The 26501-nt window shown below is 42.2% G+C and overlaps 1 protein-coding gene across 9 annotated transcripts in view; it reads left to right on the plus strand.

Moving 5' to 3' along the window:
* ARMC3 (armadillo repeat containing 3) overlaps window positions 1–8374 on the plus strand; it is a 140376-nt gene extending 132002 nt beyond the window's left edge. For 8 of the 9 annotated variants that reach the window (XM_075922518.1, XM_075922515.1, XM_075922510.1 and 5 more), the window contains 2 exons: window positions 4397–4559; window positions 7860–8374. In XM_075922518.1, coding sequence (XP_075778633.1) covers window positions 4397–4559; window positions 7860–8069 — 373 coding nt within the window. In that variant the 3' untranslated portion in view covers window positions 8070–8374. Of the gene's footprint in view, window positions 1–4396; window positions 4560–6255; window positions 6306–7859 lie in introns of all 9 variants that reach the window. The other variant, XM_075922516.1, reaches the window with a different exon arrangement.
* The last annotated feature ends 18127 nt before the right edge of the window (window positions 8375–26501 follow it).

Raw genomic sequence — 26501 nt, forward strand, 5'->3', positions numbered from 1 at the left:
GATTTTTCCAGCTGGTGAGTGCAGAGGCGGACTGGCCCGGTGGGCCGTTGTGATGGGCTGGCCGAAGCCCTCACTACGGGCGGCGCGGCCCCATGCGATCCGCTGGCCAGCAGAGGAGCCCAGCGCCACTGGGAAGGGGGAAGTGCGGCGATTCTTCCCACCAGGCTGCCTGTGTGCAGCTCTGGCACGAGGAGGCGGGGCAGGACACCAGAATGCTGGCGTGACCTGGCCCCGCTGATTTTAAAGGGCTGCGGCATCTCGGCTCTGGCCGCGTGTCCCTGGGAGCTGGCTGCGGCGCACGGCACAGCCAGGGCCTGCCCCACCGGCTCCAGTCCTGTCACGGCCCCAGCCTCCCTTTGTCTCCGCGCCACCGGTTCCCCACACCTCCCCTGCACCCCGGATCCCCTGCTCTCCCTCTTCCCTGCAACTCTTTGGCTCTGTGCCGTCCTTACACCCCACACCTTGCCCCCCCATCCCTGCCCCCCAGCTCTGTGCTGCCCATTCCCTGCACTGCCTCTAGACCCCGATCCCTCTGCCTCTCCTGTTCCCTGCGTCCCATTCTCTGTGCCTCCACCGCACCCTGATACCCCTGATCCCTGCATCCTTCTGGCTCTGTGCCTCCCGTTCCCCGCGCCACCCCCATACTCCCCCACTGTTCCCTGCACCTCTCTGGCTCTGTGCTGTCCCTGCACTCCCTGTGGGTTGGGAGTGAAGGGTGCTTGCCCATAGGGAGGGGCTGGACAGGGCAGGGAAAAGGCTGCTGTGACCCAGCAGCAAGTGAAAGGGGGAGTTCACTTGAAGCACCTTTGCCTTTATGGAAAAAAACAAATGAAAATGCTATTTGATATTTATAGGGCTAAAATGCCGGGACAAAAAAAGAAAAAAAAACCATTGCAAAATGCAAATATGTGTAAAAGACAACAACAAAGTGGGGGGGGGGCAAAATATTTTGCTTGGGGCAGCAAAAAACCTAGAGCTGGCCCGTGGGGAGAGGAAGGGGCTGGGCTGGGCTGGCCTGGTCTGTGGGGAGGGGAGGAGGAAAATATGGGGAAGGGGCTTGTGCTGAGGGGAGGAGGTCAGGAGAAGAATAAGAAGAAGAAAGGGGAAGGCACCAAGGAACAGGGGTGCAGGAGAAACAAATGCCAGGGGACCAAGTGCAGACAATGAGGAAAAGGGCAGGAGGGGAGGTGTCAGTGGGCGGGGGGACAGGGTGATGCTGGCAGAGGAGAGGGGAAGGGCACTGCGGGCTAGAGGGGGAGGGGGAGGTGCTGGGAGAAGGCTTGAAAGAAGGGGTGGGCATGAGGAAGGCGGGGATGGAGCAAGGCATGTGTGAGGGCATAGTGTCATGAGGGGAACAGGGGCAGAGGGTGGTGAGGGAAAAAGAGAGCAAAGGGGGTAGGGGCAATGAGGGAAGCGGGAGGCACCAGGAGGGTTCAAGTGCTGAGAGATTCTGGGGGTGAAGCAGAAGGGCAGACACCTGCAGGGGAGGGACCAGCACCAGAGGAGAGAGGCAGGGCAGGTGTGTAGAGGGAGGTGTTAGAAGAGGGGATGAGGAGGGGTAGCTCACACGATCAGAGTGGGGCTACTGGAGGAGTGGGCACGGGGGGAGAGAAGGGCTGGTGGAGGGGGACAGGTTTCAGGAAGGCTGAGGGCAATGAGAAGGGCAGGAGTCAGGACAGCAGAGGGTAAGGGGTTAGGGGGCAGCAGGCACCAGGGGAGCTGATGGAGCAAGGGGAGGAGACGTGGCAGCAGAGAGAAAAGGTAGAGGTTTATAAGATATTTATTAATAACCTGGGTTATATTTATTAATAACTTATTAGTAATTACTGTTCTTATTCTTATTAGGAATATATGCCATTGAAAAAAAACACTTTTTGTGGAGGAGGATGGCGAGTCCCTTTTTTGTCTGGCGAGTAGGGTTTTCCATAATTTGTTGACCCCTGCTAATAGCCATTGATGGACCTAACCTCCATGAATCTATCTAGCTCTTTTCTGAACCCTATTAAAATTATAGCCTTCACCACATCCTCTGGCAAGGCATTCCAGAGGTTGACTGTGCACTGAGTGAAGAAAAACTTCCTTTTGTTTGTTTTAAACCTGCTACCTATTGATTTCATTGATGACCCCTAGTTCTTATATTGTGGGAATAAGTAAATAACTTTTCCTTATACAACAGACTCTGCTGTGTGTCTCCTGCTATTATGTCTGAGACAAAATACAAATACATAGAGTTGGGAGGGAAATACTCTTTCCACTCCAGGAAAATATTTGACAGTTTGTAAAGTTTTCCTGTCTCACGTTGGCACATTCCCTCTTTTCTGGATAGATTATCCCATTTCTCAAGTGCCTAGCAGTTCATCACCTCAGACAAATCTCAGACAAATAGGTGTTAAGCATGGTGGAATTGGGATATATCCTGCATTTCCTTTCTGCCCCTTCATCCCACACCTCTACCTGGTCCCCAGGGATCCCTCTCACAAGTGTGTTCTAAGACAATAAGTGTAGATTCAAATACATCAAGAAAATAATATTCTGGATGGTGTCCGTTGGCTATGATTATTTCACCCGTAGACCCTGGAGGCTGGCATACTGTCCTTGACTTACAGGATGCCTAATTGCATGTGGCGATCCAGTCTGACCACAGGGTATTTTGGAGGTTCGTGGTAGCAGATTATCATTATCAATTTACCACCCTGCCATTCAGACCCTTATTGTCAGAGTGTGCTTTTACCAAGTACATGGCAGTAATGGTGGTCTGCCTTCACATATATCTTTACCTGCCTCAGCCATGAGGTCAGGAGCATATCTTGATCTACAGGCTCATAGTTTATGGACTGTCCACAAGGCCAGCTTACACATAAAGTGTATGTCTACACTGCCACCCTAGTTCAAACTAGGGTGGCTAATGTAGGCATTCAAACTTGCAAATGAAGCCCGGGATTTAAATATCCTGGGCTTTATTTGCATGTTCCCGGGCGCCGCCATTTTTAAATGCCCCGTAGTTCGAACTACCTGCCCGCGGCTACATGCGGCACGGACTAGGTAGTTCGAATTAAAGATCCTAATTCGAACTAACGTTACTTTTCATTGCAGACAAATCTGTCTGATTTGTCAATTTTATGTGTTCACTTATTTTTGATTGTATCACTTTGCTATATATGGCCGTGCCAATTTTCTTCCACAAATTGATCTGAGGAAGTGGGTCTGGCCCACGAAAGCTCATCACCTAATAAACCATTTTGTTAGTCTTTAAAGTGCTGCATAGTCCTGTCTTTTGTTTTAGATATTAGGGGCAAAGGTAAGAGAAAGGAATTTTTTTTTCTATTGTTAATACAACTTAGTTTTTTAAATGTTGTGATTGGAAACTCAAAAATAGCTTTCATCTAGTTAAATCTTAAATTTTCTCCATTCTAAAATTTCTCTGTGTCTTATGTTTAAAATGTTTCCGTCCACAACTTACTGCCATTTTTGTTTATATCGCTTTTGAATAAGCATGAGCAACCAATGACATTGCAGAATTTTTAGCAGCTTTCTCCTATGTAACCTTCTGTGCATGGAAGGGGTACTCAGTAAAAAGCTTTAGAGCCACTACGTTATACTAACCACTACCTTTCAATTCTTCCTTAAAAGTTACTTCTGATGTTCCTTCAATGGACTGTTGAAGTTAATGGAACTTAAGCACGTGCCTAAAGTAATACTAACTGCTTTGATGAACAGGAATAGACTTCTGAATCAGGGCTTAATTTTTTGGCATATGCACTTGTGTGATAGTAGTTGATAGTAGTGCACTCTCACAGTAATTGCACTGGCATTTTTTTAGTCCTGACCTTGGATTTCCTTGGTTTGTCCATTAATTTTTATATATAAATTACAAAATACAAATCAATACAATTACAAATGTTGGCTCTGGTTCAAGAAAGCAGATAAACACATGCATAACTTTTAATGTAATAGGGTTGCTTTCATAAATCAGCAGTTATTAGCTGTGACCTTATTTTTCTTATTTCATATTCTAATGTCTTTGATGTTATTTACTTAAAACACATGGTAGTACTGAAAAAATTGTAGTAAATAGTGCAAAAGATTCTACTAACTTCAGAGATGAATCCTAGCTTCTGAACTACTTTGTCATTAATTGTATGTAATTTTTGCTGCTTCTCTCTTGATAATTGATATTAAGTTGCTCAGCTCCGATGATCTTCATTATCATTTTAATTTATTTAATGGTGAGCACACTTCTAGTAACTGAATAATAAAACAAATGCATATATAACAAAAGTAATACACTTTTATATGACATACAGGTATTTTTGTATTTAAACAACTGCATTATTCCATTAAGCATGTATGATAGAAATGACAGATTTAATTGATTTTTTGGTGTACCTTAAAACAGGTTTGTTGCAGATAAAATGGGTGGTCCAATTGAAAGAGACAAATTACATGAATTCAGCTGGGAACTTCATATAAGCGAAATTGAATTTGAACTGAAATGCAATGTCGTACCCATTGGTAAAATCAAGAAAGGGACTTTCTACCACAGGGCTTTGCTTTTCAAGGTATATTATCATTTACTTTGCCCCTTAACTGATCTAAAGATACCGATGGAATTACGGTTCTTTATTTTTGTTAAAGGGATAGCACAAACTACAGTACATTAGATTCAAAAGAACCTTGTCATGTTATATTGCTGTTTGTGTGTATATTTAAGATATTTTCCATTTGGCAAATATTTGATTTCCTTTTGAATGAAAACCAGCCTGTCTTCTTTCTGTAAACATCCTTGTTGTGATAAGCATCATTGAACTTGTCTTAAGCGATGTCAATAGAATGCTTGATATAAGGCAAAAAGCCAAAATATTTGATTGGGAATCAAAATATATTCATTTTCCTGTAAACTGTAGAGCACTACATTATGAAGTGCTTATTATTTTTTCAACTGCAAATGTAAAATAGTTGAAACAATAGCTTCTGGCTGGTGCTTATGTGTAATACATTATGATAGGAGAAAGGGTCTTTCTTACACAGTCACAGAACATTTGACAGTGTGATGTGCTGTTGGGCAAATATTCATTTTTCCAGTATGAGTTAAGTGAGTGCAAATAAATGTTTCCTACAGTAACAGTGATAAAATATAAATTGAGCAGATACATGATCCTGTGGAAAGTAACCTGTAATTAAAAAGCAGTACAATTTATATTTAATAATGGAGGTTGTATCTTACAATGTAGAAAAGATTAGGTTCAAAATCTGACACTAGTGAATAGCTGGAGAGTTGGGCAGTTCCTTGGGGAAACATTGGCATGGAGTTGCTTTAGCATCCCTTCCAACTGCCTCCTGTTATCACTACCACTCCTCCCACTGGGGGAATTACTAGAGGAATCAAACAGACCACCTCACCAGCCCCTACTGCACAGCCACACAATAGGTATGTCTACACTGCATCTGGGAGCATGCTTCCCAGCCCTGGAGACAGATATGAACTAGCTCAAAGCAAGCTAGCAGGCTAAAAATAGCAGTGTAGACTTTTACCAGAGGGGTTGGTCTATATAATCAAAAATGAGGTGTCGTAAGACACCTTAAAGACTAACAGATTTATTTGGGCATAAGCTTTTGTGGGCAAAACTCTGACAAAGTGTTTTTTTGTCCACAAAAGCTTATGCCCAAATAAATCTGTTAGTCTTTAAGGTGCCACAAGACTCCCAGTTGTGTTAGTGTAGGTATTGCAGAAGAGGTGGTGGCACAGACTAGTAGCCAAAGTAAAATCCCATCTGACCCCATGGCTCTGAACTTGGATGACTATCTTGTGCTGCCGCCCATTCTGCAACATCCATACTGCTATTTTAGCATGTTAAAGCAGAGCTAGTGTGCATCTGTTTACCAAAGCTAGGAGCGCACCCTTAGCTGCAGTATAGCTATACCTACAGAGAGCACTCACAGAATTGGGCTCTGTGACAGTAAAGATATAGTGTGCCCCTCAAATTTTACTCCTTCCTGCATAGTTAGAAATGGGAATTTTATCCTACTGGAAAGGAAATGCCCGCCTTTCCCGTGGATTCTATAGAATGTACTTTGAGACCTAAAATACTTGATATTTTGGACTTCAAAAATCACCTAGAGTAGGATTTTCATACATAATAATGTGATTTTAAAGTTTCTAAAATTTGTTTTATATCATTTTCTTTTCCTTGTGAAGTTTTTATGTACATTTATGTCCTAAAAGAGCCTGGCTTAATCATGACTTCTCTCATTCAGCGATATGGGAATGGTAAACATACCCCCAAGATGAGAACACCACTAAACAAGTACTTTTGTTTATATTTTGACTCTTTAAAAATATATATATAGCATTAACAGACTAAATAATGGTGTGTTGTACAGATTGTACTAGCACAGTGGTTACCAACCAATAATCCTGACTGGTTTGGCCAGGAAGCTATCAAGCGCTGGCACTTCGGTTGCCCCTCTACCTAATGTTGTGCTGCTCCTGCCCTCTGCCTTGGAGCTGTCCCCCAGGAGCCTACCGCTTGCTGTGCACAGTGTGGGAGGGAGAAGAAGGGGGGTGCTGATGAAGGAAACCCTGACCTCTCTCTACTCCTGTACCTTATCTCCACAAAGAAATTTGCATTGCCAAGCTCCCTCCATCCCCTTCTCTCTGGGTATGTCTAGACTACCCCGCTAGTTCGAACTAGCGGGGGTAATGTAGTCATCCGCAGTTGCAAATGAAGCCCGGGATTTGAATTTCCCGGGCTTCATTTGCATGAAGCCGGCCGGCGCCATTTTTAAATGCTGGCTAGTTTGGCAGAATTCTATTTTTTTATCACTTTAAGAGATAATATCAATGTTAATTTTTTTTATCAATTTAAATTTTCAGAGGCGTATCAATTTGGGGAGGGGTTTCTCAGATAACAATTACTTAATGGCAATAGACATTCCCAAAATTAACTTGTGATATGAAGCATGGGGGAGGAGCAGGACAGCTCCCCATGGCTTTACCTAAATGGTGCCCCTAATCCTGCTCAGTCTATGCTTGCATGACCATATGATTTACATCCATTAAGATGGGACTAATAATACGTTTTCAAGCAGCATTTTTCTTACTTTGTCTATGTGTATATTATCAGTGAAAATACTTTTTTGTTGGTTTGTGTGTGTGATGATATTCATGTTTCCTAGCAATTACCAATACAAATATAATCCTCCCAAGGATGATTACAATATGTCAATTATAATGTAACATGCAAGAAAACTCAGGTGTTCCACATTCCAGTCATTTTTCACACATCTCAATGGCTTGTATCATACACTAGCCGGTCTGAATGTTGAGAGGGAAGTTTATAAGTGATGTTTCAATCACAAACTGAGTTAAACCTTGATTTCAAGCATCATCGTATTTTCCATGTTGTACACACATGCAGAGCATACATATATATCTTTATTTGTATAGATTATTGTAGGGTGTTGTACTTCAAAAACAGCTCCCTTAGGATTTTCTAAATTTGTTGAAAAGACTGTCTTGGGACCACATGTGCCCTATTCAATTTGAGGCCTGGAGGAGTGACTTATCATACAAAATGAATTAGTTCTTGAAAATAATTATAGTAACTGTATATCACTGCTGTTCTTCTAGAATATAGCAGAAATAACATTTTAAAAATGCAGTTTCCCTCCAGGGCCAACAGTGAAAATTCGCTGTTTGCAGAATCTTGTAGGGAATCCTACAAAATCTCCATAACCAAGTCTCCTTTAGGAAGGCTCTGCACCTTTCTGTGACCCGGTGGTGCATTTCATGAACTAAATATATTGCTTCAGAAACTAGTGATAACTTTCATTAACTCCTTTTTTGTTTTCTTTCATAGGTTATAGCAGACAGAATTGGCATTGGCTGTAGCTTAGTTCGTGGAGAATACGGCAGAGCTTGGAATGAAGTTAAATTAGTTGACGATTCTCCTCAAGGAATAACTGGGCTTCTACTTCCTCCTCAAGTTTATATTGTAGATCTAATGTACCAGACAGGCTACTTGATGAAGCAAAAGAGTGCAGAGGCAGATTCCTACCAACGTATTTAATCCCAATGCCAGATCTTTTCAAAAGGAAAATATTTTAAAGAGATTTAATTTATAAATTTGTATGAAATGTAAAAGTTTGTGGGCCCAACTTTCAAAGTTCGATGCTGAAATGAAAGCACCTATTCCCACATTAAGTTGTCTAAAGAGGCACTTTGACTCCTAAATAATTATTTTAAGTCTCTAAATCCTTGTTTGTGATCCATAATATGAATTTAGGCATCTCATTTTTAGGTATCAAGTTTGACATAGACGTTTTACTCATTTTATTTGATGCTGTATAATAGAATAAAAGGTAGTGATTCAGACTGTCAGTATCAATGGACATAATACTTGACTGCATTATCATTTCTCCCAGCAAAAGTATTTGAAATGATTAAGAACTAAAGGTCTTGTTCTCTTTTTTCCTTTGGCTCTTTCATCTTCCATTGATGTTAATGGATGTGTGTGAGATAAGGAGAATAAAAAACACATGACATAATTAGGCATGATTAAACCAATTTATAATATCTTTTTGTTAAGATAAGCAGAGTACTAAAAATTGTCTTAGACTTTGTCTTTACCAGCAATTTTGTTCCTAAGCTCTTGTTTGTCAGAGGTGTGAAAAAACACACCATTGACCAACATAAGTTTCACCAACAAGAGCTATGTGGAAGGGAGAGATGGTTGAAGATGATTTAATTTTGCCTGTGGGAAGTTTGGCTGACAGTTGGCGAAGTACTTCCATCAATAACCAGGGTCATCAGCATGTGGAACGCATGCTTTTGAGATATGTGATGAAAGGCTTGTATTTGTATTTATGACTGCTGATGAAACAGGACACTGTCATCTTCTTCACTCTCTAACCCCCTGCTGCAGTTCTACAGACATGCGGTGTGATTTCCTGATGGTTATTTTGGTAACATTTTCTCTTCTTTGATTGAAAATTCACTGAAACAAGTATTCTGAGATACAAGCCAGGTGAGATGAGATACCTTAGAAGTTGATCCAATAGAAGGTATTACCTCATCCACCTTTTCTCTGTCATACCTAGGACCAATATAACCACAACAACACTGCTTAAAATGGATATTGTTGGTCATTAACATCATACACTCAGCAACAACTTGAGTGGCTGTTTTAGCATCAGCATTGAAAAGCTATAGATTGACACAATATGTACACACATTGGTAGCAGAATTGAGATGCAGATTGAGTGTCTATTGCTGCTTTCTGTCACATAACTCATAGGAGTTGGTGCAGAGTGAAGCATTCACACTGATTTCTATATCTGGAAATGCAAAAATGCAACTTTAAAAATATGTGGAAAGAAATATAACATTAATTTCATTTCTAACTAGCTACCTATAAGGATACCTGTTCTACACATTAATATTTCTTTTTCTAGACAGGAAATGTAAAAACAATGTGTGACTTATTCTACTTCTTCAAAGAGTTCATGAGAAAATTTTTTTTCAAATGTATCAATGAAGAGTCAATGCAAGAGAAATAAAGTATAAGTAATTTGAAGTAAAAAATGAAAAATACTTTTCTAGACACGTAGCAAACACATTTGACAAGTAAACACTCAGCAAAACACATTGTGGGTCACAGACATCTTTGCACACTATAGACTTTGACAAAATTTCTGTTAAAAAAATGTCATTTGTGTACATTTGTTTTGGAGGCACATTTTCTGTCCTGTCATTAGTTTTATATGAACTGAATCCTGTTGCTTGAAAACTATAAAACACCAGGAAGGAATGCTCTTGCCAAGCAAAAATTGGCAACAACTCACAAGCAAGGTCAAAGTTGAATCAACATCAACAGGATACATGGAGAGCTACAGGGGTACATCCATACTACAGGAAAAAGTCGAATTAAAATACGCACAATTTCAGCTTCATTAATTGTGTAGCTGAAGTCAAAGTAGCTTAACTTGGCTTTTGGCGCTGTCTACGTTGCAGGAAGTCGAAGGAAGAACACTCTTTCTTTGACTTCCCTTACTCCTTGTGAAAACAGGGTTACTGGCATCCCTTACTCCATGGCTACGTCTACACTGGCCCCTCTTCCGGAAGGGGCATGTAAATTTCATGAGTCGTCGTAGGGAAATCCGCGGGGGATTTAAATATCCCCCGCGGCATTTAAATAAAAATGTCCGCCGCTTTTTTCCGGCTTTTAAAAAAGCCGGAAAAGAGCGTCTAGACTGGCCCCGATCCTCCGGAAAAAGTGCCCTTTTCCGGAGGGTCTTATTCCTACTTCGAAGTAGGAATAAGACCCTCCGGAAAAGGGCACTTTTTCCGGAGGATCGGGGCCAGTCTAGACGCTCTTTTCCGGCTTTTTTAAAAGCCGGAAAAAAGCGGCGGACATTTTTATTTAAATGCCGCGGGGGATATTTAAATCCCCCGCGGATTTCCCTACGACGACTCATGAAATTTACATGCCCCTTCCGGAAGAGGGGCCAGTGTAGACGTAGCCCTTGTGAAAGCAGGGTTACTGGCGGAGTGCCCTTCTCACTTTGAATTAGCTGTCTTAACTAGATCCTGGAAGATCGACCACAGCAGCTTCAATCTTACTCTGTAGTGTAGATGTACCCTCCATGTCACCAGTCAAACATTTGGAAATCAACAAATATCCTGGTCTATCAAAATGTCAGGAAATGTAATAGGAGATATTAACCATCTTTCCTACACTAAAGGGCCTGTTTTGGCCTCTTGAAAAATTTCTGTTGAGACAGATGATTTTAACAATTCAGGTCATTAACAAAAATCTATCCCCAGCCAGCCCTGATTTTCATCAGAATTAACATTTTATTTCATTTGTAGCCAAGTGGAAATAAATTGAGATGGAAACCATAAGAAAGAAGTGTCATTCTGGGATACAATACAAAGTCAGGCTACGTCTAGATTGCATTCCTCTGCTGACAGAGAGATGCAAATCAAGCACTTTGGAAGTGCAAATGAGCCCAGGATTTAAATATCCTGGGCTTCATTTGCATACTCACGTTCCGACACTATGCCGATCAGGCTCAGTGTCAAAAGTGAAAGTAAAGTGTAGGCGCAGCTCTGCCAACAGCGGGGAGCTTTTTTGGCAGCTTCTGTACTCCTCATACTCCTTTTTTGGCAGCTCCTGTACTCCTCAAAATATGAGGAGTACAGGAGCTACCGAAAAAGCTCCTTGCTGTCGGCAGAGCCGCGCCTACACTTTACTTTCACTTTTGACACTGAGCCTGATCGGCACAGCGTCGGAATGTGAGTATGCAAATGAAGCCCAGGATATTTAAATCCCGGGCTCATTTACACTTCCAAAGTGCTTGATTTGTATCCCTCTGTCGGCAGAGGGATGCAGTCTAGACATAGCCTCAGACACAGAGACCTTCTATTCATTTTTGAAGGAATTTTGTTTTAAATTTAGCCTTGGAAAATATACTTTCAGTATGGAATACAGTCACATATAATGACAAATTAGACTGCACTGATAGGTGGTAGGATGTGATTTTACAATTCTGAACTGGCTTGAATCGTCCAAGTTGTAATGAAGTCAATGGGCTGCATATGTAACTATGGGCTACAGTGATGAATTGTGAAGTGCTTTGCTCCATGCTTATGAATTCTTATGCTGGTGAAAAGGCCTATTAAAGTCAATGGTGTTCTGTGTGAGTAGTTGAAGGTTTTTCTGCTAGGGGTTGTGGCTCAGAGCCAACTCTGGATTACATACATGCAACTACACTACATAATATAATATAGTTAATGTAGTAGATGCATTAGCATGAGAAATGTTGTGTTTGTAGCTGCTCATCACTGGATGGGGAACATTTGCACTTTGGGTGGGCTGGCTTTTGGATGTCAGTGTGATGTCTTTTGAAAAATGATATGGCAGTTGAATCCCCTGTTTTTCCCCTAGAGCAGGTGCAGCGGATGTACAATTTACTCACAGCAGACAGTGCAAGCAGGCCCACATTGGCCCACCAATATCCTTTACCCCAATCTGGAGAAACATTCAGGGTAACTGACGTGTGTTTTATCTTTGTATGACCAGGGAACAGCTGCTATACAAATAATAAACTTAACATTTTTCAAGTAGTCTCTAATTACACCAGTAAAAATATACTCTGGTGGTGACTGATGTGAAATAGTATATATCACTCTCCCAAATAATTATTACATGTATCTCTTCACATTGCTGGTTATCAATTTATCTAGAGAAACCCCAGACTTGATATTCCTGTTAATTTTATGGGTTTTTTTAAATGCTCTAGTCCCTGTTCCCCTTCTCCCTCAGAGAGTATTCTGAGCCTCTCTCAGAGCAATAGCATATGTTTCATCATGAGTGAATTCATTGTGTGATCACAGTTCACCACTCAGGACCACGGGCATTCTAGGTACCATACAAACACATATGCTTTTGTTTTTCAGATTTGATTTGCTTTTTACACTTCCAAGATGTTGTCTCTTCCTGCTGATTTTATTATCTTTCACTTTCTATACCCCTTGGATGGAGGCTAGAGAGCAGCTGCAGGGAAGAAAACCAAAGGGTGCATGTCTCATACAGCAGCTGTGCTCATAGCAAAGAAGGGTTGATGAGGAAGAACTGCAGAAGGACTCGTTTTGCTCACAGTTGCCTATCACCAGGAAAAACTGAATCAGTTTCTCCCTTTATGCTCTATAGCATCTCTAAGCTGTGTTCACAGTACTCATTTGTAGAATCAAATGAAATAAAAATATTAAGTGAATCAACATGTTCCATAGAATCGCTATGGATAGAAATTCCATGCTCCAATAATAAGAAATTAGCAGTAGGGATATATTACCGACCACCTGACCAGGACAGCAATACTGACATAGAAATGCTGAGGGAGATTAGAGAGGCTACCAAAATAGAGAACTCTATAATAATGGGGGATTTTAATTACCCCCATATTGACTGGATACATGTCACCTCAGGAAGAGAAGCGGAGATAAAATTTCTCAATGGCTTAAATGACTGCTTCTTGGAGCAGCTAGTGCAGGAACCCACAAGGGGAGAGGCAATTCTCGATTTAGTCCTGAGTGGAGTGCAGGATCAGGTCCAGGATATAACCGTTACAGGACCGCTTGGGAATAGTGACCATAATATAATAACATTCAACATTCTGTGGTGGGAAGAACACCTCAGCAGTCCAGCACCCTGGCATTTAATTTCAAAAAGGGGAATTACACAAAAATGAGGAGGTTTGTTAAACAGAAATTAAAAGGCACAGTGACTAGAGCCAAATCCCTGAAAGCTGCATGGAAACTTTTTAAAGACACCATAATAGAGGCCCAACTTAAATGTATACCCCAAATTAAAAAACATAGCAAGAGACCTAAAAAAGAGTCACCGTGGCTTAACCACCACGTAAAAGAAGCAGTGAGGGACAAAAAGGTATCTTTTAAGAAGTGGAAGTCCAATCCTAGTGAGATAAATAGAAAGGAACATAAACACTGTCAAATCAAATGTAAACATGTAATAAGAAAAGCAAAAAAACATTTTGAGGAACAGCTAGCCAAAAACTCAAAAAGAAATAACAAAATGTTTTTTAAGTACATTAGAAGCAGGAAACCTGCTAAAAAGCCTGTGGGTCCCCTAGATGATCGAGCTATAAAAGGAGCAATCAAGGACGATAAAGCCATTGCGGAGAAACTAAATGATTTCTTTGCTTCAGTCTTCACGGCTGAGGATGTTGGGGAGATTCCTGAATCTGCACCGTCCTTTGTGGGTGATGAATCTGAGGAACTGTCCCGGATTGAAGTGTCATTAGAGGAGGTTTTGGAACAAATAGAAAAATCTCCGGGACCGGATGGCATTCATCCAAGGGTTCTAAAAGAACTTAAATGGAAAATTGCTGAGCTATTATCTGTGGTTTGTAACCTATCCTTTAAATCGGCTTCCGTACCTAATGACTGGAAGGTAGCCAACGTGACACCAATATTTAAAAAGGGCTCTAGAGGCGATCCTGGCAATTACAGACCGCTAAGTCTAACTTCAGTACCGGGCAAATTAGTCGAAACAATAGTAAAGAATAAAATTGTGAATCATGTAGAAGAACATAATTTGTTGGACAAAAGTCAACATGGTTTCTGTAAAGGGAAATCCTGTCTTACTAATCTATTAGAGTTCTTTGAAAGGGTTAACAAACATGCAGACAAGGGGGATCCAGTAGATATAGTATACTTGGATTTTCAGAAAGCCTTTGACAAGGTCCCTCACCAAAGGCTCTTGTGTAAATTACATGGCCATGACCATAAGGTCCTTTCTTGGATTGAGAACTGGTTAAAAGACAGGAAACAAAGGGTAGGAATAAATGGTAAATTTTCAGATTGGAGAGGGGTAACTAGTGGTGTACCCCAAGGGTCAGTCCTGGGACCAATCCTTTTCAACTTATTCATAAATGATCTGGAGAAAGGGGTAAGCAGTGACGTAGTAAAGTTTGCAGATGATACCAAACTGTTTAGGATAGTCAAGACAGAAGCAGACTGTGAGGGACTCCAAGAAGATCTCACCAAACTGAGTGATTGGGCAACAAAATGGCAAATGAAATTTAATGTGGATAAGTGTAAAGTAATGCACATCGGGAAAAATAACCCCAACTATACGTACAGTATGATGGGGGCTAATTTGGCTACGACAAATCAGGAAAGAGATCTTGGAGTTATCGTGGACAGTTCTCTGAAAACTTCCACACAGTGTGCAGCGGCGGTCAAAAAGGCAAATAGGATGCTAGGAATTATTAGGAAAGGGATAGAAAATAAGACCCAGAACATCTTACTGCCCCTGTATAAAACTATGGTACGCCCACATCTTGAATACTGTGTACAGATGTGGTCTCCTCACCTCAAAAAAGATATTTTGGCCTTGGAAAGGGTTCAGAAAAGGGCAACTAAAATGATTAGGGGTTTGGAACGGGTCCCATATGAGGAGAGGCTAAAGAGACTGGGACTTTTCAGTTTAGAAAAGAGGAGACTGAGGGGGGATATGATAGAGGTCTATAAAATCATGAGTGGTGTGGAGAGGGCTGATAAAGAAAAGTTATTTATTAGTTCCCATAATAGAAGAACTAGAGGACACCAAATGAAATTAATGGGTAGCAGGTTTAAAACTAATAAAAGGAAGTTCTTCTTCACACAGCGTGTTGTCAACCTGTGGAACTCCTTGCCAGAGGAGGTGGTGAAGGCTAGGACTATAATAGAGTTTAAAGAGAAGCTGGATAAATTCATGGAGGTTAGGTCCATAAAAGGCTATTAGCCAGGGGATAAAATGGTGTCCTTGGCCTCTGTTTGTCAGAGGCTGGAGAGGGATGGCAGGAGACAAATCGCTTGATCATTGTCTTTGGTCCACCCTCTCTGGGGCACCTGGTGTTGGCCACTGTCGGTAGACAGGATACTGGGCTAGATGGACCTTTGGTCTGACCCAGTACGGCCGTTCTTATGTTCTTATGTTCCCTTGCCCAGTGAGGTGAATAAGGAGGCAACTTAGGGAGATGATGAACAGATTTTCCAGCACACTTTGACTCCTTCAAAGTGTTTGACCTCTTGATCACATATTTTTCTGCAGGAAGATTATGCCTGCCTGAGTAAGAAGTGTGTGGCATTTGGTGACAGATGAACTCTCTCTGCTTTGGAGACCTTGCAAGTTGTGCCATGTGTAATTGGATCATTAATTTCCCCTAAGATTGCCTAGAATGGCCTGATTGACCTACTAGTATAACATCAATAATTTTAAACAACTAACAATATCATCCAAAGCCCAAGATTTGGTGGTGATGGGGGACTTCAACTATCCAGATATATGTTGGGAAAATAACACAGCGGGGCACAGACTATCCAATAAGTTCTTGGACTGCATTGGAGACAACTTTTTATTTCAAAAGGTTGAAAAAGCTACCAGGGGGGAAGCTGTTCTAGATTTGATCCCAACAAATAGGGAGGAACTAGTTGAGAATTTGAAAGTGGAAGGCAGCTTGGGTGAAAGTGATCATGATATCATAGAGTTCACAATTCTAAGGAAGGGTAGAAGGGAGAAAAGCAAAACAGAGACAATGGATTTCAGGAAGGCGGATATTGGAATACCTCAGAGAGCTGATAGGTAAGGTTCCATGGGAATCAAGACTGAGGGGAAAAACAACTGAGGAGAGTTGGCAGTTTTTCAAAGGGACATTGTTAAGGACCCAAAAGCAAGCTATTCATCTGTGTTGGAAAGATAGAAAATATGACAAAAGACCGCCTTGGCTTAATCATGAGATCTTGCATGATATAAAAACAAAAAAAAGGAGTCATATAAAAAATGGAAAGTAGGACAAATTACAAAGGATGAATATAGGCAAACAACATAGGCACGGGCAAGATTAGAAAGGCAAAAGTACAAAATGAGCTCAAACTAGCTACGGGAATAAAGGGAAACAAGAAGACTTTATAAATACATTAGAAGCAAGAGGAAGACCAAGGACAGGGTAGGCCCACTTGTCAGTGAGGAGGGAGAAACAGTAACAGGAAATTTGGAAATGGCACAGATGCTTAATGACTTCTTTGTTTCGGTCTTCACCAAGAAGCCTGAAGGAAGGACTAACATAGTGAATGGTAGTGGGAAGAGGGTAGGTTTAGAAGATAAAATAAAAAAAGAACAAATTAAAATTCACCTAGAAAAGTTAGATGCCTGCAAGTCACCAGGGCCTGATGAAATGCATCCTAGAATATTCAAGGAGCTGATACAGGAAGTATCTGAGCCTCTAGTTATCATCTTTGGAAAATCATGGGAGACAGGAGAGATTCAAGAAGACTGGAAAGGGGGAAATATAGTGCCCATTTATAAAAAGGGAAATAAGAACAACCCAGGAAACTACAGACCCGTTAGTTTAACTTCTGTTCCAGGAAAGATAATGGACCAAGTAATTAAGGAAATCATCTGTAAACACTTGCAAGGTGGCAAGGTAATAGGAAACAGCCAGCATGGATTTGTAAAGAATAAATCATGTCAAACCAATCTGATTACTTTCTTTGATAGGATAACGAGTCTTGTGGATAAGGGAGAAGCAGTGGATGTGGTATACCTAGACTTTAATAAGGTGTTTGATACGGTCTTGCATGATATTCTTATCGATAAACTTAGCAAATACAACTTAGATGGGGCTACTATAAGGTGGGTGCATAACTGGCTGGATAACCGTACTCAGAGAGTAGATATTAATGGTTCACAATCCTGCTGGAAAGGTATAACTAGTGGGATTCCGCAGGGGTCTGTTTTGGGACCAGCGCTCTTCAATATCTTCATCAGCGATTTAGATATTGGCATAGAAAGTGTGCCTATTAAGTTTGCAGATGATACCAAGCTGGGAGGGGTTGCAACTGCTCTGGAGGATAGGGTCATAATTCAAAATGATCTGGACAAATTGGAGAAATGGTCTGAGGTAAACAGGATGAAGTTTAATAAAGACAAATGTAAAGTGCTCCATTTCGGAAGGAACAATCAGTTTCACACATACAGAATGGGAAGTGACTTTCTAGGAAGGAGTATGGCAGAAAGAGATCTAGGGGTTATAGTGGACCACAAGCTGAATATGAGTCAGCAGTGTGATGCTGTTGCAAAAAAAGCAAACATGATTCTGGGATGCATTAACAAAACAAGACATGAGAAGTCATTCTTCCGCTCTACTCTGCGCTGGTTAGTCCTCAGTTGGAGTATTGTGTCCAGTTCTGGGCAACGCATTTCAAGAAAGATGTGGAGAAATTGGAGAGGGTCCAGAGAAGAGCAACAAGAATGATTAAAGGTCTAGAGAACATGACCAATGAAGGAAAGCTGAAAGAATTGGGTTTGTTTAGTTTAGAAAAGAGAAGATTGAGGGGGGACATGATAGCAGTTTTCAGATATCTAAAAGGATGTCATAAGGAAGAGGGAGAAAACTTGTTCATCTTGGCCTCTGAGGATAGAACAAGAAGCAATGGGCTTAAACTACAGCAAGGTAGGTTTAGGTTGGACATTAGGAAAAAGTTCCTAACTGTCGGGGTAGTCAAACACTGGAAAAAATTGCCCAGGGAGGTTGTGGAATCTCCATCTGTGGAGATATTTAAGAGTAGGTTAGATAAATGTCTATCAGGGATGGTCTAGACAGTATTTGGTCCTGCCATGAGGGCAGGGAACTGGGTACTAATAGAAATGTAGCCGTGTTAGTCTAGTCTAGCTGAAATAAAAAACAGGACTATGTAGCACTTTAAAGACTAAGAAGATGGTTTATTAGGTGATGAGCTTTCGTGGGGCAGACCCACTTCCTCAGATCAAATTGTGGAAGAAACTTGTAATGAGGGAGAATAAGTAGTTCCCCAGAGAGCGTCTTTGATCTCTTGATGTCCCTATTCATTCATACTCACTGTTAGTACATTTCTGAATCAGGGCTAGTCTCACTAGAACATGTTATTGTGTTTGCCATGAGTTGAGTTGGCTCATCTTGACTGGACAGCATAGACCAAGGCAAATCACATTCAGCATTGTAACAGTAACTTGACTCTTCTCAACTGTGTTCTGACATGATGAGATTTTCTAGTCCTCTGTGAAAGAAGGCAGAATGTGAAGGATGAAAAAGCTATTGAGTATCATTCAGCACAGAACTAGACACCATCATCCTTGGAGTGAGCCCACTGAAATTACTTATGCTGCCATGGAAGAATTTAACTCAATATGTTTTTTTGTTTTTTTTTTACCATATACATTAAGCAGATGGGGGGGGGGGGGGGGGGGGGAGAGGAGGGACCATTTGGTGGAAAGTACCAAGAAGTTTGAAACCTGCAGTGTTTGATACACAGGCTGTTCTGAAGTACCTGTGTGTGTCCTCCCTGTGTATGTTCTCACTGTGCACAAGCTCTAACCATTTTGTTCTCACCATCTAAGAGCTAGGCCCCTTGATGAAGTTTGTTGCAAGCAAATCTGTGACTGTGACAAGTTCCTACATTCTGCAGCACTTTGATGCAGCAGAGTGGAAATCTGGTGGCAAACTCATTTAAATTTAAATAAGGGAGGGTTTTATTTAAATATAAATATGTACAGTAGGGCCCTGTGTTATTTCTTTTGCTATCGTACAAGTTATCTTACTCAACAAGTTGGAGACATACTGTTACTTTTCGGTATGCCTCTGATTTTTCTTTTACTCACCATGCTATCTGCATTGTAGAAGATTCTAGTAGGGTCATGGAGTCTGGCAGCTTGGACAGCTGGGGATTTTGACTCATGTGAAGGTGGGGGGAAGCAGTTTGGAACAGAGAGGCAAAACATTGGCTTTTTCTGATAAAATATTCAGCAGAGAAATAGAGCAGGTAATAGTTAAACAGAGCTGACATTTAAAATGGTCACCTTTCATCCTTAACAGCACATTGAGGTTAATTCACATCTTCAGAGCTGTTTTTCAGGCTGCCTACAATTTATGAAAACAACAGTGCAACTCATTTTACTTGGCTTATTATTTCAAGGGTATCGTCACAATTATGAGGGCTGGAAACAGTTTTGTTATCAATAGCTTTGAGACTGGACCACAGTTATGATATATGAAGGGGGATTCTGTGGCAAATTTCAAAGCTGCAGCACTGGAGATGACATAAGACCCTGCAAGCAATGAATTAGAAACAGGTAACAGGCATTTCACATTCAGTAACAGCTGTCACAAAAGAGTAGGGCACCAGACCAAACTGACAGCCACTGCTGAAAGTGAAATGTCACTGGTTTCTAGCTATAGGTAGTGGTGAAAAGGCACTCTCAGATACCCCATTAGACTGTCCCCTGAAAATGTGGGCAGTGAGACCTGATGTAATGGCTTTTGACAACTTGATTGAACTGGTAAAAAGAGTCAACAGTTTTCAGTTTTAAAAATATCATTTTTAATCCCTCAGTGTCAGGTGCTGGGATATCTTGGCACGAAATGCCATGCAGCACTCCATGCATTTCACCTAATGCAGCATGAAGTAAGTGTGACTGACACAAGCAATATGACAAATGTAAGCAAACCAGAGAGAGTGGAAAAGGAAAGGGGGCTGAAAACCATCTTTCCAAGACAACAGCATTCAAGGAAGTATTTAGAAATTAAAAGTGCTCTTGAACAATAACAGTTAAGTTTTGCATGTGGCTTAACTATGGCACCAGAAAATCTTATTGGTGGACTCATCCACCCTCCTGCTGTTTATTTTACTCTTTTGTTGCATCTTGTTTCTTGGGCCTTGTGTAGTACTACTACTAAGTATTATCATTAATATTGATGCCATATCTTTTATGTAATGTCTTTCATCTTTAGATCTCAAGGTATTTTACAAAGAAGGTCAGTAACATCATTCCCATTGTACAGACGGTGAAACCATTACCAGATGAAGTTCACGCTTAACTCATCCTTTTGATAGGTTCCCTTTTCTAGGCCCCAGGTCTCAGTCTGTCCTTTCTCTTTCTAGATGGAATCATATGATTCTCCCACCCTCAGATAAGGCCCTGGGCTACAATCTCCTGTGATTACTTAAGCAGTTCTGACTTAGGTGCATCCCTGTAATTCTAAGCAATGACCATGGCAGTCAGTGACCCAGTAGTCTCCTTCAAGCAAAGTATTTATTTAGAACAAAACAATTACAGAGAAAACACATTTTAAAAACAATAATACAGGCTGGCCATGTACATAGCTGTTCCCTAACGTTTACCATTCCTTGGACTGGTGAAGATGATAGCTGCTGAGTTATATGGCCCATGGGTTCTCATGCTCCACCAATATTCAGGATTCACCAATGTTTGGGCTTATATTTTCAAAGCCATCCCATCCATAGGACAGATAAGGCCAACTGCCCTGAGTCCCATACTTCAGGAGGACATGGGTGCATGGTGGCCTGGAGCATTAGCAGAGGGCTTGGTGCCAACAGCAGTAAGCATTCTAGTCCTACTCCACCCTGCTGAGCCCCACCCCCACTCCAGGTCTTAACAGAACTCTGGGAAATGTCCCCGAGGCCAATTACTTTCTGCAGTGAGATGTCTGCTAGAATCTGCTCTTACCTTTGCCAAACCCAAGCTTGCATGTCTCTTGGAGACAGGATCCTAACAGTTTGCCTGTTGTCTTTCAAATCTTTGCTGGAGTGTCCTTATCTAGACCCAGGGTGTTGCTTTTCTGTTTGTTCTTCCCATAAACCTCCTCCTCCCCAGTCATTTAGATCAGATTTACCTCACTGACCTGATCACATACAATATTCATATAATTATTTATTATACATCAGTATCAATACATAAACACATAGCAATCCCACATCCTGGTTACTTGCAAACGTCTCAGTAATATTGTTATTAAACTAATAGCACTGCACCAGTTATGTCTCATCATAGTGCTGTGCTTGCATTGATTTAAACTGCCTCCCAATTGACCCATGTTGCAAGCATGAAGCCCAGTATTGCATTGACTGAAGAAAGCTGCTTCTAGGCACATGGCATTCTGGGCAGTTGTCAGGGCTAATAGTTGGATACCATCTAGAGCTTGGAAGAATTGTGGGAATAGGAAGCAAACTCCCATGACCTCTCCTCTTCTTAGGATCCCACAATTCATTTAGTGTTCTTTTGTCCATGCCATTTGAAAACTTCCTTCTGCCACCACTGTTAGCATGGAGGAATTCCAGAAGACTGCTGCAATTCTGTCTATAGCTGAGATTACTAGAATGACTATATGGTTGAGATTTGAAGAAGGCGAGGAGCTTCTGGTCCAGATGACCCTAGAGCAGTGAAGTGCAGAAGGGTAAACAGGCAGGTCACTTTTGAAGTGACAGATGCAATGTGGTTTAGGAGTGGGAGGACCCGCTAAACTGGTTTAATTAAACTGGAAAGGAAACACGTCCACATTTGCCAGTAAACTGATGTAACTCTGTATGAAATAGAGTTGTCAGTTTCAAAGTTGAATTTATATAGCAATATAAAACAATGTGGGTGGACACTCACCAGTATGTCTTTTGCCACTAAAAAACCCAGGCAAGGCCAAATCAAATACTGTAAGTTCTCTGAGTCAGAGTCCCTAGAACAGGGGTCTGCAACCTATGGCTCTCTACAGAGCCAGATATGGCTCTTCTGGAGCCTCAGCTGAGCCCCGCTTGCTTCCCGCGCATAAGGAAGACAGCGCTGGCGCTACAGCCTTACAGTCCCTGCAAGACTGGAACTCCAGAACCAGGTTCCTGCGGGGAGGGGGAGGGAGAAAGCCCCCTCCCAGCTGGCTGGCGTGCGGAGAACAAGCAGAACTAAATATGGCTTGGTGCGACAGCGTTTTCCTTCCTCCCCCCAGTGTGGGGGAAGCCAAGAACCAAAGGTGGCTCCCAGAGCAGTGACATTTCCTTCTCCTGCATACTTCCTGCAGCTTCCCCTACTAGCTCGTGGAGGCTTCTGAGGAATGGGAGCAGCAGGAGGAGTGTTACACAGTGCCTGCCATGCGGCACGAAAACAAGTAAGTGCCCTCCCCACCCCATCATGCCCAGCTCCTCCCCCCAGATCACCTCCCAGCCATACACCCTGCCCCCAGCCCCCTGGCCAAACACCCCCTGCCAGACAGCCCTTGCCCCCTGGCCAAAACCCCCCCTTCCCCAGCCAGACTCCCCTTGCCTCCAGCCTCCTAGCCAAAATCCCCTCTGCCCCCAGCCTCACACCCCCTATCCCTGACCAGACACCCCTGGCCTCCAGCCCCTGGCCAAAATCCCCCCAGCCTCCTGGCCAGACACCCTCTGCCCTCTTGCCAGCATCTGCCCTGCCCCCTGGCCAGATGCCCCCCTGTCCCCAGCCCGCTCCTGGCCAGGCAGCTTGCCCCCTGGCCAGACGTTGCACCCTCACCCCTCCTACACCACACCTTCCGCTCAGATCCTGCACTCCCATCCTAATCCCATTCACTGGCAGCCCTGTCCCACACACTTAATGCCTCATTTTCCCTCCCAACCCAGAGGCAAGGGGGCCCCACAAAATCCACTAACCCTGAAACCCCAGAAGAGTAAACCTCAGTCCTCCCTACCCCTCCCACCCTATTGTGGGGCTGGAGCACCAGGGGAGTGAGGCATTTCAGTTGGGGACCATATCAGTGAAGGTTGGGGGCTTTGTGGGGGGTTTTCCTCACTTGTGTAGCCCCCTACTGATTTTTGTGTGGGTCAGTGACCCCTGACCCAAAAAAGTTCCCCATCTCTGCCATAAAGGAAATGTTGAAATCTTTTGTGTTGGACATATTTTACTTTATTTAAAAATGAAGCCTGGCCAACAAGCCCCCAATTGGGGCCCAGCCCCCATCTGGCTGCAGTGTCATAACACTACTGCACTCCCCACACCTCAACCCTGAGCCCATCATATACTGAACCCCCTGCCCTGAGCCCCTCATACTCCCGCCTCCTGCTCCTCCATGTTTTTGCAAAGTTCTTTGAAGTTTACATCATAACTTGCCAAATCCAGCTTCATGCACACATTCAGACGGTCTTCTGTTAGTCTTACCCCCACATTCCCAGTGCCCTGCCATAATACTCCAATAACCCATGCACCCTAACCTTGTGCCCTGCATCCATCATACACCCCAATCTCCTGCCCGGAGCCACTCATACACCCTAATCCAGACTCCAGCATCCCCACATCACCAGCCCCCTGCCATAAGATTGACAGAAAACCTCCTGAATGTGTGCACGAAGCTGGATTTGGACAGTTATGATATAAACTTCAAAGAACTTTGCAAAAAGATGGAGCAGCAGATGTCCCATTAAAGTCTGTGAGTACAATGTTTCATTTATGCTATTATTAATCATTATGTCACAATATTAAGTTGTATATTTTCAGTCATGCAAATGGGCATTCTTATCAGGAGCGGCTCGAGGAGAGCTGCCGGCAACTGGCAGCTAGGTGGAATGTGCGATCGGCGCCCCGGCCTCCATAGCCCTCAATGGCGTGTCGTCCTCATTGGGCGCCGCGTTAAACACGGCCCCCTAAGCAACTGCCGAGGTTGCCTACATCCACGGGCCGCGCCTGATTCTTATACAGCTCTTTGTTGACCACTTGTTCTGAATTCTGATGTAGTTTGGCTCTTTGGTTTGAAAAGGTTGCCTACCCCTGCCCCTGCAGTTCTTCACTCTGGGAAAAAGTTAGGGCTACTACAATGTGTTTAACACACTTGAAGCATCACTTAATACTTAATGTAGACAAAGACGTGGTGCAGCATAGACACACACCTATTTAAACGTCTGTTAGCCAGCTAAGCACTTTGGTATTAACTACAATCAGCAAACATATTTTGCCATGCCCAGTTAACTTATTTCATATGTCTTTGCCCACCCTATCTGTTGTAGTGTTTAAATACATGTTTATTAAAACAACGTGCTCCCTCTCTATCATTGCCATTCTGCATTCTCCCCCCTCTTTGCTATATTGTCTTCATTGCCCAGAGATGCTGGGCTTCTTTATTTCATCTCCAGAAAATATTTATGAAATGTAAGCAGCAAAGGCTTTTTTTAAAAAATATGACAATTTAGTTTTAGTAGTGGTTGCTGATCATAGCCCCAGATATGTGGGTTAGGCTTTAGTGAACATGTTTACTTTATTATTGCTATATTAGCAAACCTGTAATTTTTTTCTTCTGTGAACACATGGCCTAGGGGCTTTGTTGGTAACATTAAAACCCTGCAACTCAGTGCTGAAGCCTGCAATCAGCTAAGAATATGGAAAAAGAAACCCTTCCATAAGTGCAGAATTCAGAGTGAGGCAATACAGGCCATACCCCTGTGGCAGAATCCAGGGTAGTCTGTGGTGAATGGGTTGTTACCATTGTGTGTTGGCTGGACAAAGAGGGCTCCAAGCTATATGACTAGATTAGGATCCAAACTTCCAATAGTTTCTGTGGTGTTCAAATGTGAGGATTGCTGTTGTTTGATCTGGATAAAGAGAAACCTAAGCTCTGGCAAATGTAACCGTGCGAGTAGAATATGTGAGCAGATCCAGGAATCCGCAGCTGTTCTTTGAACACCTCTAAAATCAGCACTGTCATCCTAGTTAAGCAAATTAAAGGCAAATAACCAGTGAAATGTTTCTTAAACCAATTTATTTGGGCTCTCAGCAACAAGCACCAACAATGGACCACTTAAAATTTTTTTTACAGATCACCTTTTAAAAAATCATGAACAATGAAGTGCTCCATAACCAGATTACTGTACAGTGTGACACGGATACATATCAGTCATGCTGGAGACATTTATTGCCTCATCCATCCTTCCTTATCAGTTGTTTCCTAGACAGAATTTACCCTTCAGAAGCAGGTAGGTGCATACAGCATACGTTCCTCTGACTGTTATTTTTTAGGACACACCAAGCTACAAGGGGACAGTTTTCCAGTGAAATCTCATCTCATAAACAACTCTGCCTATTTTCATGCTAAATAATCAGATTGTTCTTCCAGCTCATTAATGTTGCACTGACATGCTGGCACATCAGCACATCACTGCAGTTTGCTTTTGCTCAAAATTGGCCAAACAATGGAAACATATATGAATAATTCATTATTTTTTGAAAAAATCACCATTTTTACCACAAATTTTGCCTCCAGTCTAGCAAATATCTACAGTCAGGCAGGCCCCAGGCTCATGCAGAATCCCATTGATGAGCATCGACTGGCAGGATTGGAACCATTGTTTAACCAATTGTTAAACTAGCTGTTCACAGAACTTCACAAGTAAGAATTTCAGAGCCTTCCTGCATTTCTAGTTTGTGCTAGCTATCTGTCTGCCTGTCTGCCTTGTCTCCACTTAAAAGTTTTGCTTACATCACTATATCATTAGGACCATGTTAAAAAACATCTCACTAGGGCTAGGGCTACACTGCAAAGGTAAGTCAGAAAAAGAAACGCAATTTGCAGTATGCAAATTGTGTATCTTTTTCTGCTTCACTGTCTAAAGAGGCTTTTCTGAAATTTGGCGCGTCTACCCAGCACCAAATTTTGGAAAAAAGTGCTCTTTCGACACATCCGTTATTCCTTTTACAACAAGGTTTACAGGAATAGTGAAAGACCATATCTGCTTTTTTGAAAAATTTTCCGAAAAAGCAGATGCGTTCCTTGGATGCGGCATTGCTTCTCTGGGATACCTCTGGTATCCCAGAAAAACAGTGGAGTCTAAACGTAACCTAAGTAACAGAACTAGCTATGCAGAAAAAAGCCTTAACATAGATGTATTTATTCTGGCAAAAAGTCCTTATGCCTGTCTTTAGCTTATTTTATCCAGGGAGCCTGTATCAGCAATACCAGTGGAAGCAGTCTTTCCCACTATGTGCCTCCACTAGGAGGGTTTGCTCGTATAGCTGTCCTGGTACAGGTATACCAGCATTCACTTTCTAATATAGACTGTCCTGAAGATATAATGCTGCCCATCCCCATAATATCCATACGTCTTCCCTGTAAAATCAACAGCAGTATCAAAGTTGCAAGTGGACTTCATTGAATCACTG

Source organism: Pelodiscus sinensis, chromosome 2 (assembly GCF_049634645.1).
Source record: "Pelodiscus sinensis isolate JC-2024 chromosome 2, ASM4963464v1, whole genome shotgun sequence".
NCBI classification, from domain to species: domain Eukaryota; kingdom Metazoa; phylum Chordata; order Testudines; family Trionychidae; genus Pelodiscus; species Pelodiscus sinensis.